The sequence below is a fragment of the Hylaeus anthracinus genome, unplaced genomic scaffold, assembly GCF_026225885.1.
Source record: "Hylaeus anthracinus isolate JK02 unplaced genomic scaffold, UHH_iyHylAnth1.0_haploid 11982, whole genome shotgun sequence".
In the NCBI taxonomy this organism is placed as follows: Eukaryota; Metazoa; Arthropoda; class Insecta; order Hymenoptera; family Colletidae; genus Hylaeus; species Hylaeus anthracinus.
The window spans coordinates 15,354,686-15,368,926 of NW_026534330.1; the positions used below are offsets into that span (position 1 = coordinate 15,354,686).

At 35.6% G+C, this 14,241-nt stretch overlaps 2 protein-coding genes across 2 annotated transcripts in view; both read left to right on the forward strand.

Annotated features, from left to right (window-relative positions):
- The first annotated feature begins 884 nt into the window (after positions 1 to 884).
- Positions 885 to 10,622, forward strand: LOC128886298 (odorant receptor 30a-like). The gene is made up of 5 exons (XM_054141006.1): positions 885 to 1,038; positions 5,520 to 5,620; positions 8,370 to 8,624; positions 9,721 to 9,933; positions 10,560 to 10,622. Exons 1-5 carry the CDS (start codon positions 885 to 887, stop codon positions 10,620 to 10,622), a joined length of 786 nt encoding a protein of 261 aa, XP_053996981.1.
- Positions 10,623 to 12,534: 1,912 nt separating this feature from the next.
- Positions 12,535 to 14,241, forward strand: part of LOC128886432 (odorant receptor 4-like) — a 2,354-nt gene continuing 647 nt past the window's right edge. Inside the window, exons 1-3 of the mRNA XM_054141358.1 lie at positions 12,535 to 12,815; positions 13,086 to 13,338; positions 13,627 to 13,727. Coding sequence (XP_053997333.1) covers positions 12,624 to 12,815; positions 13,086 to 13,338; positions 13,627 to 13,727 — 546 coding nt within the window. The 5' untranslated portion in view covers positions 12,535 to 12,623. The remainder of the gene's footprint in view (positions 12,816 to 13,085; positions 13,339 to 13,626; positions 13,728 to 14,241) is intronic.

Genomic DNA, 14,241 nt, shown 5'->3' on the forward strand with positions numbered 1-14,241 from the left:
CGATCTTCAACGCTGTTACTGATCATGTTGGAACACTGCTTACTGAACGTATCGGATATAACTGGACGTGTTACGATATCGCAAAGTCATTAAATCGTTTTCGATAGCGACCATTCCATAAAGCACTGTCTTTGTCAATCACTAAAAATCCATATTTTTCTTGCCAGCAAGCGGTACACAATTTGCAAAAATTCTCAAATGATGTGTCAGTGTTTACATGATCGTTGTATAAATGCTTCAGATTTGTACCATCTTGTTTAAATATGATCAGCCGGTTCGCGTTGTCGCGTATCAGATGTTTCGGTATCTTCGCCTATGTCTGACAATGATAGAAACAGTCAACGCCTGAGTACCTACCCATTGCAAAGTATTCTCTTACCGCGTGTTGCTTATCGCAAGCCATGTCGTTAAAGATAAAAATCGAATTCGGAAGTGCCTCGCTCGGTGGAACGACGTCGCTGTTATTCGAAAATGTAAAAAAAAAATATATATACATGTCGAATTGAGTAACCTCCTCCTTTTCGAAGTCGGTTAATAACCAGTCTGTCGATGAGAATATATTTTCTAGATATCAAAATTTCGGTTGTTGCAATGATTTCGAGTACACGTATACGTTTTCGAAGCGCACACCGTGCGGACTTTCTAACAAACTAATCAGCACGTTCGTTTTGCCGCAATTCGATGGACCGCAGATGATACCACGTATAGAGGTCGGTAGCATATTTCCATGTTTGCGTACCTCTTTCTCAAACTGTGCCTTTTTGTCTACATTAGTCACTCTAATTGCAGATGATTGGCGTACGAACCGCATCGTAGCTATGATAAAAAATGAAAGAAAAGTTATGTGTTGACGTTGGAGGGGGGGGGGGGGTATTTATACTAGCATGACCCAGACATCAGTCAGTGTAGAAATGGCTCTCATACTGTCGGTGTACGTGCCAAAGATAGTACTTTTGAATCGGTTTGCTAGCGACATTCATTACGCGTGGGATAAACTGCTGAAACATATGAGATTTGATCCTGAAGTCCAGTCTTATCGTAGGTGTCTCTTGCATTACAATCGTCCCGATCAACGTACGCACATATATAGACCAACGCCTATGAAAAAAGATTGTTACCTATGCGTAGAAGGACGGGAGCAGGACTTGTAGATACTCTAATAAACAAATTACCGTTTGAGCTACACGTACCAGGGTATCAGTTTTGCGGACCGGGTACACGCCTGGACAAACGTTTAGCACGCGGCGGTCGAGGTATAAATCCATTGGATGTAGCCTGTAGAGCACACGATATTGGGTACTCTCGAAACAAAGATTTGACCAATCGTCACGAGGCAAATCGAATTTTAGCTGATCGAGCACGCCAGCGTATAACTGGGAAAGACGCTACATTCGGCGAAAGGGCAACTGCTTCAGCTGTTTGGACTGCGATGAAAGCTAAGATGAAGCTTGGAATGGGGCTCAAGAAGAAAAAGAGTCGCAGTAAGAAGAACAAGGGGGAGCGAGCTCTACCGATAGCAAAGCGTGGTGGTATCCTCCCGTTTCTCTTACCTGCGTTATCAACTATAGGAGCGTTAACCGGTGGTGGTGCTGGCGTGGCTAAGGCCATGAATGACGCCAAGTCTGCGTGAAAACAGCTGGAGCTGTTGCAACGGCATAATCGTGCTATGGGAGGTCGCGGAGTACATCTCGCGTCGTACAAACGCGGACGAGGTGTTTCAAAGAGAAAAAAAGACGCCAAAATTAAAATGCCCGAAGGTGTAACCACCGACGTCCAATTACAGCATCTGGCAAAGCGTATGCGTATTCCACATTTCAGGGGTATTTTTATGCGCAATACTTTACCAACAGATGGGATACACAGGAACGAGAGCAGAATCGTAAATTTGGATACTTTCGAGGGACTTGGTACTTATCGGGTTGCATACGCAAAACGGGGGACTCGCACCATATATTTCGATAGTTTTGGCAATCTTCAGCCAATTGACAATCAATTTAAGGGCAGTCATTGCCAGTATTCGTTTGAACTTGTCGATGACGTTAACGCTCACCGGCAAAGGTAGCATTCTCGCAGTAAGCTATTTTCCTGCCATCCATCTGAGCGATGGTGATTACGATCTCGTTCTTACGGACTTTGAGATTTATTACACGATACCGAATGTAAATTTGTCGAATAATAAATTTTACTACTGTAGCGACTTCGTCACTACCAGACCTCCGCTTTCTAATTTTGTTTTTCGTTTACTAGTTTAGCAATTTGTCAGGTAGGTCCCAGGCGTTCGAGCCTGCCAAGGACCGTTCGCACATTTGGCGACCATTTGGCGACCAAATGTGCGAACTTAGGTTTTTCCCGGACTCGCTGTCCGTGTCCTGAACCAGGTATGAATTCCGGCAGGACACGGCAGTCGTCAGTCAGTAACGTATATTTATGCGTAATCAATAAACGCTCTTGCTTTGTTGAGTTTAATCGTGGGTGTTACGTTATAATAATTTCTATCCATCCCCACAAAGTGGTGACTACTGACGTGATCGAAGCGGGAGTGATTTTTACGCGAGTGCGATATTTTTTTAAGACGTTTGAGTGACTTTCTGAGTGACGCTCCATCGTGACATTTCTTTAATGTAAGTGTTGTATATCTTGTGCCAGTGACGATCATATATATATTTTATATAATTTATTAATTATAAACACATATTCGTTCAATTTATAAATAATTATGCAATTTTTTTTCTTGCTGCAAAAAATATTAATGTTAATGATGAAATGAGAAAATCTCCATTTCTATAAGCTCTACATAAAAAGTCTAAATTAAAAACACTAGTGGTATGGATCTATTCTGTAAGGTACCTGACAATTCAGATTTTGACAACTTACCTTGTAATCAGGATCGATCAACACTTTACAACACTGGCTGTAATTTGTTATTAAACCCTACATAAAAAGTCTAAATTGAAAACATTTTGCTGATATAAATATAATTAATAATGCAATAGTATAAAAACTTTTGATACTTGGCAGGTTATGAATTTGATATCTGTTTCAACTCTCAACGCTCGATGGCCGACGAGCCATGCCGAACCGAATGATTCCGAGGGTCGACGAACGACACTCGGCTTTTGCTTAGCTCCTATTGGCTAAGGGTTTATGACGGGAAAATCATACGAAAAATACAGTTTCTGACAGATTGATGACATGATATTACGGTATCTCAGTTGTACGTGGACCGATTTGATTGATTTTGGTTTTATTCGAAAGCTTATATGCGGTTTACATCAGAAAAATGCGTTTAAATTTAGAAAATATTGCAGGCGTGTTGAGATATTCATGAAAGAAATGTCAGGTTAGGTTGGAATGAACCATCTCTCCTGTAAAAGATACGTGGTAGCTCCAACGCCATATAAAAGTATAGAACTTAGCACTTATCTAATCAAGTATATTAGTAAACGCTGATCTGGAGTAATGTCTAACTAGAAATTCCTTCAGTGGCAATCCATTATGCACTATCAAGACGTAGTAATAAATCATCGCTTCACAAGATTGAACTATTCTTCTTGAACGAGTGACAGTCCCTTCTTACGGGAAAACTTCTATCTTAAAAAAATTATACCCATTAGGTAGCCTATATTTATATTTACAAGTTAGATACTCAGCAATGCTCCCTAAACCATACATAAATCATCGATTCCATACATCACTCCCGCGTTGAAAGGTAGCGATTGAAGTTGCGCCCACATTGAGACATTTTATAAATACAAGGGATACGAACAATGACTAGAGGGAGTTAGTAGATCAAAGGCTAAAGTAAATTTCTTACAATTCGAAGAACGATTCGACATATAATCTTTATACAAGGTGCACGAGGTTCGAGTCATTAAACAACTGCGATCAGTGTTCCTTTGGATCGCGAATTAATCCATTCATTTATGGAACGTTCGTGATCGTATTTGTGAATGCAAGAAGATTACATTTTTGTCGAAAAGAAGTGGCGAAAACGTGGAGAAACACTTGTCAGATATGAGTGGATAGATAATATAGGAACCCATTGAAGTAAATAAATAATGGACGGTGATATGTCTACAGAAACTCAAAATTGACTGTCTGTAGATCTTTTAAGGGGTTTTTCAAACTCATGGCACAGTTCAAAAAGAGATATTCATACTTGGTGTGGAAGTGTTCCCTTACGAAGGGTGTTGAAAAGTGGCAAACTGTTCCATCCTTCCAAGGGGTGCCTATGGGGCGCACGGCGTGGGCGTTGGCATTTCCTGGATCAGGAGATTCCAGGGAATGCATTGAGCCCAAATTCGGGACTGAAGTCCAAAAATTGTGGATTTTGGAGGGGGTGGGGTGTTGTGAGGGGTGGGTTTGCCCGAGAGGGATTTTGAGGGGTGCATTTTGTTGAGGGCATCGAGGAGGGTCGCCCCAAAGGTTTTTTTTGATTTTTTCAACCCCTTCCGTCACCCCTGGCCTCTTCAGAAGTGGCGTTTTTTGACATGCCCCTCTTTACGGGGGTGACTTAACCCCTTCCTGTCAACCGTCACCAATGCAACTTTGCGCACATTTAGAGGACACTTCAAAACTACTCCTCGCGAAGTTTCTCCAAAATTTGTTGAAAACTCTCATAGATATGACGTTTTAAAGAAGTGTCCCTTTAATTTTGTCCGACAGTGTATGTTTATTTGAGAACCTGTTGAAGTTCAACTACTGTGGCACGTTCTTCCATATTCATTGGCGAGTAAAATGCATTATTTGTTTATTGCCATTAATGTAACCATTAGGCTGTACAATGTTAATTAAACAATGTGGAGCCCTCTTGTAGTAAGGAACACATACACATGATGAACAGTGGAGTCGATGCATACTTTGCAAATGTTGGACCCATGAACTTTGTGTAGGATTACAAAAAAAAATTGAAAGTCGGTATATGTGATTATTGTAAACATAAACCTTCTAGGTAAAATTATGATTTTTGTTTGTTTGAAATAGTCTATTTCAAAATATTTTAATAACTGTTCTTCAATTATCTAGACACATTAAAATTTGCTTACGGCAGTCTTCTACCAATTAGTGTTGTCATTTCCCAAAAAATCATGAGTGTTCCATGGTATATTAACATGTTGTACTATGGAACATTTGTAAGTATTTTACTTTATTAATTTTATATAAGTATTGTACATAAATTGACTTAAATAAGGATATAAATTGATAGTAGACACGCTGCTGTTTCTAAAAACTGTTTACATCCATATTGAAGTTTATTTATTTTAAACTTGCAAACTTGTTCTCAAAATGTATTCTCTGGTACAACACTCTACCATATTACAGTTGTTACATTCAGTACTCTTCCTCTATGTCGATCATTCGGCACCGTAAATAAATCAGAATGTTTTCAACCATATAAAATAGGTTACCATATATTGTAATGAAATTTAACAATTTTCTCATGTTTCATGTATTATTGTTCAGAAATCCGAAAATTCAAAAAATGTCGAACCTGTGCATGAATTGTTTTCTTATTACAGCTAACTTTGGAGGAAACGAAACAGAGAGAGACCTTCCATATAAGGTGTCTTTGGAACTTACATACCTTACACCGTACTTTGAGATACTGTTTGTACTAGAGGTATTGCCATTCTCTATTTATACAGAATTCTATGAACTTAAAGAAAATAATTTTTTGATTTGTTTCTTGCGCTTTATCTTGATAAAACAGTATTATAATCAACGACAAAAAAATGAATCCTTGATTCAAAAAATAGAACCTTCAAGCTTTAAAATGCGTTTTTTAAATATTTTTTGCGATCATTTTTCGCAGAGATACAATCATTCGAAAATGACAAAAATTTGCATATATGCTTAGAATCGACTTATGACATATAGCTATCATTCGTGACAATTGACCGACTCGCCATTTAGCGGCCAAACACCCGAAGCTCAAGTTCGTGTGTATGAAAGAGAAAGGAATATCTATAACAAGGACAGCGACAGTGTGGGAAAGAGGAAGAAAGGAACATGAAAGACAAGGATAGAGCGAGGGTGATGGAAACAGAGAGAGAAACTACATGAAAGACAAGGATAGCGACACTCCACCGAATGCTAATAGATATTATCAATAATTTTCTGATTTTCTAAGGATAATTCATGCATCTAGCAACGAAATGGTGAAACTAGACGGCGCCAACTTTTTACCATACGTTTACATGTAAATTAATTTATTAATTTATGCTATAGAGTAATGAATTTTAATGAGAACGCTCATGTAGCATTAAAAAATTTACCTGTAATAGAATTTCTCGATTTTTATGTTCTTTTTTAAACAACTGGCGCCATCTAGCATCAAAATGATGGAACTAGTTCACGACACGCTTGAGCGTTCTGTTAGTAGATGGCGCCACCTAACTGTTGCTACCCTCGTCGCATATACTACGTTCTCTCTCGCATTCACACACTGGATACCAGTCAATCGAATAAAATTCAATACGTCAACTAAGAATGATTTATTATTACTTAATAACAATCAGAATCGTATCGAAAGTGGTCCTTGAATGTTGTTACAGGTCCAGACTACATTCAGTACATGATAAAGTACATCAATTATCTGCTAATAATTAATAATCTGAATGATTCCAAGTACCAGTGTAGGATTAACCTTGACGAACAATGATTCATTGTTATTTAATAACAATAAAAACAAGGAAAATCGTATGGAAAATGGTCCTTGAATGTTACTAGTGGTCTATACTTGATAATACAATTGCAAAAGTGCATGAATAATTCTTAGAAAATCAGAAAATTATTGATAATATCTATTAGCATTCGGTGAAGTGTCGCTATCCTTGTCTTTCATGTAGTTTTTCTCTCTGTTTCCATAACCTTAGCTCTATCCTTGTCTTTCATGTTCCTTTCTTCCTCTTTCTCACACTGTTGCTGTCCCTGTCTTAGATATTCCTTTCTCTTTCATACACACGAACTCGAGCTTCGGGTGTTTGGCCGCTAAATGGTGAGTCGGTCAATTGTCACGAATGATAGCTATATGTCATAAGTCGATTCTAAGCATATATGCAAATTTTTGTCATTTTCGAATGACTGTATCTCTGCGAAAAATGATCGCAAAAAATATTTAAAAAACGCATTTTAAAACTTGAAGGTTCTAGTTTTTGAATCAAGGATTCATTTTTTTTGTCGTTGATTATAATACTGTTTTATCAAGATAAAGCGCAAAAAGCGAAGTTTCAGAAATTTTTGTCTAGTTTGGCCGTATGCATGGGGTAAAAAAAATTGTTTCATATAAGTCCAATGGAAGGCTCTTATAAAGCAAACATTCCTCTTTAATTTCGTTTTTTTGGTTTTACTGTATGATTTTTATTGACCGAGGTATTCGCTATCCAAGCAAAAGAGAAACTTTTTACTTTGAACGTCTACAGCTTGCGAACGCATGATCGTAGAAAATTGTTCATGAATGTTTGAAAAGCTAAGACAATTTTCATTCAGGACCTTTAGTTGCCTGAGATTAGTTAAATGAGATTTTCGTTTAACCGTATTAAGTTCATTTCACAAGGATCCCAAGAATTGCATATTTACCCCGAAATAAAAAATCCATTACGATCTGCAGTCTACTACTTACCTCGTGGCTTTTGTGTTGGTAATATTGAAATTCTATACTGAATTTTCGTTAAAAAGTATTATATTATACAAAAGGAGTAAAAGGAGAAATTAGCCGTCTCCATTATGACATTTCATCGAGGCAGGTACAGGGTGATCTGCTCGTTAGTAGACACAATGGACAACCACAACAATAGGTGAGTGTCATTGTAGGCTTTATGACGGTGAAGTCACACCTGTAAATTCCAACTGCTTATATCTCAACAATAAAGTCTCAGATCGCTAAATGATACAGGACTGTTTGATTTGTATTGGTGCGCAGACTTGATCCTGAAAAAAAGTTCCCACATAATAATTAACCCTTTGACGAGTAAGCATTCTCAGGTAATAGACACGGTTTATGAGTAAGTTTTGTTCCATAACATAAACAACATTTTATTTCTTATATATATTTGACTGCATACTTTATTATATAAACTATTAAGAAATTGTATATATTTTATTTATTTTATAATTACATTATGTGTATTGTATATCATGTTTATTTTTAAGTCGAAATGAAATCTGAAAATTTGTTATGTTATTATTTGATAAAATATTTAAAATAGTAAAACACAATGCACTGTATCGGATTAGTACTTATTTTCAAAGTATTAAAATTCTTCGACATGATGACTTGATGTTATTGTTTTAAATACCGCACTTCCTTAGAATTTATAATACTCCATTCTAATTGAAATAATTAAATTCTGTATTTTAATTTCATGCAGCTTGTTTTTCTATACCACGACGGCGTGTGTTACATGTCCATGGATAATATCTTATGTATCCTGAATTTGCACGTAGCTGGTCAATTTCGAATACTTCAGCACAAATTGGAGAATCTACAAAGTGAGAGCAAGGAAAAGTTTATCGAAAATTGGAAGCCGTATTCGGCGCGATCAGAGGACGAGTGCTACGCCATGTTTAGAAGCTGTGTACTGCAGCATCAGGAGCTCATAGCATATTGTGGCAAGCTTGAGAAAGTATTCAGTCTCTGTTCACTGGACAAGTGTTAGTTTTCAGCACACTGATCTGTCTTGACGAATATCAAATAGTACTAGTCAGGACCTAGTATATAGAATAGGTCATACCACAAGTTCATTTCACTTATCGTTTTGCTATCCAAATTAATATATGAAATATAAGTGTAATTAAGTGTTATAAAAATGTAATTACTCTGCTTTTACGATCTTTCTCTACTTCTCTAGCAGTCTGATACTGTCGCTAACAAATTTCTGTAGTTTTTGTAATAAATATAAACACTTGTGGGATGACCTAGTATATAGCAGACCTGAGCATATTTTAATTGAAGTGAAAATAAAAGATTATTATTTGAAATAATTTATTTTAGACCGTCATTTTCAATGCAGTCATTTGAAAATAAAAATAATATCAATGCATTTAAAAAAATAGCTATTTCAAATAACGAATTATTTTATTATTTCTGAATTACAAATTTAACGAAAGAAATAATCCCCAAAATAATATGCAATGAAAACAATCTATTTTGAGATATTTTTGTAGTCATTTGTTTTGAGTAAAATTTTTTTTCTTTAAAAAGTTCATCCGTAAGAGATTTTTGTCCGAATCAATGTAATGTTGTCACAAAAAAATATACATTTCGAATTGATTAACCTCCTCCTTTTCGAAGTCGGTTAAAAAAGTAATCGTTTCGCTGATGCTGACGATGGAAGACGGGTGTTATACTTTTAATAAAACGTGTCTTATAATCGAATAATCATTTAGCATAGATGGTCAATCTTATAGTTTTATCTTGATAAATATTAATACATTTATTTCTTCTTGAATTTGGATAAAAAATGTAGGATTGTTTGCTATTTCGTCTTAGTTGTTTTTAAATTCAGAAGAACAATTTATTAATTATTTTAAATAATTATGAAACAAAGTAACGTATTATTTGAAATAATATTTTAAATAATGTTATTTCACAAGTGCTTAGATCTGATATGTAGAATACACCAATGTCAAATACATATGTGTTATACATGTCCACAGGCGCAGATTCCGATTGTAACGCGTTCTATTTTTGTATTTCACATGATATGCTGTATGTTGCAGCTGTTCATGTTTACATACAGCTGTGATTGTTTAATGCATGACAGCAGAAATGTCGCAATGGCGATGTACGGAGCTCCGTGGAACCATCTGTCAATGAACAAGAATGGAAGAGCGCTGCGAAAAGACTTGAAACTTGTGATTTTGAGATCAAGAAAATCTTGCTGCGTGACTGCTCACGGGTTCTTTCCTGTATCTTTGGAAACATTCACCAAGGTAATGAATATGACGTGCTGGATATTCCCCACAATGTAATTTTTATTATTATATCATGTTAATTTATAATTTGTTTTTAAAGTTCCACATTCCACAAATTTCATTAATATTATGATAAAAAATATGTGGATATTTTCTCTGTGGGTCATATTTTGCATTACACATGTATGTCCATTGTCCTTAGGATGGTATCCTCATTGGTGGAATCCTCATAATAAGTAATTCATTAGCTAGTGTATGTATTTGGGTGATTATTTAGTCTCTCTCTCTCTGTATCTTGTTGGGAGTTTTGCAATTTCTTCTTTAACCGTCTTGATTTCAAGATCATTTCCAAGGTCCTTGTTGCGAATGTACTAATAGGAATTCACCACTGTGCATAATATTTTATATTGTATTGTTTCCAGTTTTTTAACGCGGCTTTCAGCTGAAACCGTGTTATTAGCTGCTCTTAGTATAATTTTTATAAAGACATTGATCAATTATTTCGAATATAGTTTGAAAATGAACACTCTTAATACGATAGTTCATTAAAGTTAACGCAATAAAATCACATAATAAATGTAATCTTTTATATATTGAGTAGAAAGTTTCAAATTACTGAATTCATTTGATATTTCTTTTTGCAGATAGTGAGTACCGCAATGTCATACTTCACGCTAATACAGGGGCAAGCAGTGAATGCAACTTAAGTGTCACCGAACTGTGTTACGCAATACATACTACAATGCATACACTTTTGGTAACAATAACATCGATAACGTGTACTAGTTATATATCCAAGTAAAATAGTACTCAAAAGAAAATTCGCTAAATCTTTGTGCCACTCACCTACTAAAATATGTACAGTCAGTGTAAAAAGTATTCGTACAGCACCCCATTTAAAATAAATGCTTCCTGTACGAATACTTATTACACTGACTGTATATTGCTAATCGTAAGAATGAAGCAATGGCTTGTTTAGTTGTCACCTTTCCCTGTTGGCAACGACATAATAATAAATCTTTTACTCTTTATCTTTTAAGGACTCCCCCCTTAAGGGGGATTCCATCGCCCACGCACTCATGCTACAGCGAATCAATAAAAGTCAACTTAGGAGCCTACATTAAAAAAATAGATTTTATTTACGTAATATAAAACCCCCTCAGAAATGCACGCAAGGTACAGGTTAAAAGAACTGCACGCAAAATTGGCATTGGCCCTCTAATTGATGGTACAAGTTTTTTTTATTCACATCGTACTCTTCTCATAAAGAGAAAAATGAAGACATTCGAATTTTCCCTCGATTTTCTCTATCTGCTAAAGTTATACGAACACCAGCCATATTTTACAGAAGATTGCACATGTTGAATTGAATTATACACTGAGAACAATCTGAGTTACAGGAATTTTAACATTTACCGAATTAAATATGTTTGTAAATGTAAATATGTCTTGATGTTTCTTTCACCTGTCATTTCACATTTTGCTACCGACAAATACCTGGAAACTATCGCAAAATAATAACAAACCTTCGTTTTACAAGACAGTACTCTTCTTCCTCTTTGAGAGCAGAGAACAGTACTTTTGTCACGTTTCACTCAGCTATCGACCAAAGGTTTCTGAAACACTGGCTGCATCCGTCTTGACAAAGCGGATATGCATAAATCATCGATACTATACGTAACTTACACCGGAATACACGAGTAGGGCGAAGAATAAACTTGAAGACTGCGAACCGAATGAGGGTTACTAAATGAAAGACCATACTGAATTGATTTCATGCAATAGACATCAGTCTTCGATACAAAGAGTTCGTGTAGGAAGTCCAGATCGAAAAACGTTCTTTTTCGAAATCAAATGAGAAAAGGTAAAGACACGGCGATGTGCACGTGACATTCTTACTAAATTGCGAAGTGCATCAGACTACTACAATCAAGTGTTGAGTGTAACACTACGTCGCGTGTTTATTGGTTCATTTGTGCTATGTCCCTATTTTTTTTTATTATAACTCATTTGAAAAGTAGTAAAACTGAAATTTTTTTTTTATTTCTATAAAATATTCGACACTGGGAAACTTGCTATACTATCCGGTTAATTCTCTGCCATTGAGAACACTGTATTTCTATTAAATGTTTCAATCCATTGATTGAGTAATCCTGTATACTATAATAGCTCAAACTACTTTTTCCATTTGTATCACCTCATCAATATTACAATACACACAAAATTCACATTAGTAAAAATGTGTCTCCAAGACAAAACATCTACCAATTCATAAATATCCTTCCTCTTTCGAAACAATTCTTCTAAAACATGCAACACTCACGCAGTTTTCCACACCAGAAAAAATGACACAGCCATTCGCAATTATAAATGCTGTATTTGGTAGCGTGCAGCCTTCATTTGCAACACGCTACATCTGTCAGTTAGAATTGAAGATCACAGAGGGTACTCCTCCAAGGATAATGCATAACTTATGATACCTACACGTTACCTCTAGAATGAAGCGCACCAAATACATCGACAACTGTATTACAAAATCAATAAGAATAAATACAATTTATATGTTCTGCGAATAAAAGGATGTCAGTAGATCAATGTCATATGCCGTTCGTCCGAACACCCTCGACACGTTGTTAAAATCGATACGCACTTTTTAGTCCGTATTCAATATGTAAATCAAAACATTACATTAATTAAAATTTAATACAATGAAGGGGCACAGTAACGACATTTCTATGGCAATAACAACTCGCCTTATGAAGTTTTCTGGCGTTTGGATGGCAGCTAATAATCATGAGCAACGACGCAGAAATATCGTTCTGATTTACACAATTAGTGGGATGCTACTTCTCAGTTGGGAACTATGCTTAGACATTTACTACTCCTGTAGCGATTTTACTGTAAGTGTGCATTAATTAGGAAAATATCATACCGGATAAGACGCGCCACTTTATTCCCACGCGGATCATGTTCACTTTTTGCACGTATAGTCCTATAAAACATATTTATAATTTGGTCATCATGTGCCCTAATTATGTCCATAACATATATTTTATTCAAAAAATTTTATATATATTATTTATATTATTTTTTATTACATTTTCTAAGTTTTTCCTAAGAAAAGTATCGTTCCTGAACTTAATGCATATTTTTTATTGTATTGTCCACAGGAATGTCTTTACGTCTCGGTCAACTTTTTAAGCTTGATGCTGCCTACCATCAAGCTACTTATTGTGCTTGCACATAAAAAGGATTTCTTCGAATTAATTCGATACATGCAAGAGAAATTCTTCCATGGGACTTACGACATTCAGGAGAAGACACTTATGAACTCATGCAAAAGCGTCTGTGCATTCTATATTTGCACCTTCACTTGGTGTGCGCATTCGACGGTATTTAGCTACGTTGTAAGTCCCATCATAGGTAAGTTGATTAATTCATACCTGAAAAATTAGAAGTGATTAGTCAATAACAATCATAGCATTATCTATAATATCTATTATAGCGACTCGAAATCGCATTTAAATCGTAATGATTTATATCATATAAAATGTACTATTATTTATTCAAACGTGAATCAACAATTCTCTCGTGTAGTAAGTATTGCTGAGAATTCAGAAAATTTTTAATCATTGTACAAAAAAAGAGTACCTAACAAAAGAAGGAAACTGAGAAAACTACAAAAATGGACAACATGAATTTTAATTGCAGCTAATATTGAAAGAAACGGAACAGACAGATTACTTCCGTTTAGGATGTGGATGGATATATTCTACGTCACACCTTACTTTGAGATAACGTTTGTAGTGCAGGTATTGACAACCTTTGCCTGCTACAGAAAATGTTTTAACGAAAACTAAATTCTTTCTGATAGTATCCTATAAGGGGTTAACACTATAAGAAGACGAAGCAATCGATCGTTCTTTTTTTTAATTTTTTGTTAAAGCGCAGTTATTAATTTTAGAAACTCTATCGAGCCTACTTATCGATTATTTAATTAAAATTAAGATAATTAAATTTTCAACACAATTTCCCCGCAGTCTTTGAGCTTGTATCAAGTCGGCGTGTGCTATATGTGCTTCGACAACCTGTTATGCATCATGAATCTGCACACAGCTTGTCAATTTCGTATATTACAATACAGACTAAAAAATATACCGAATATTGTCATAGAAAAATACGTTGAAAATTCGAAATCGCTCACACCAGATTCTGCAGACAAACATTATGCGACGTTTAGAAACTATATTCAACAGCATCAATTACTTATTGCATATTACGCCAAGCTCGAGAAAGTATTCAGTGTTTTTGCACTGGCACAAGTGC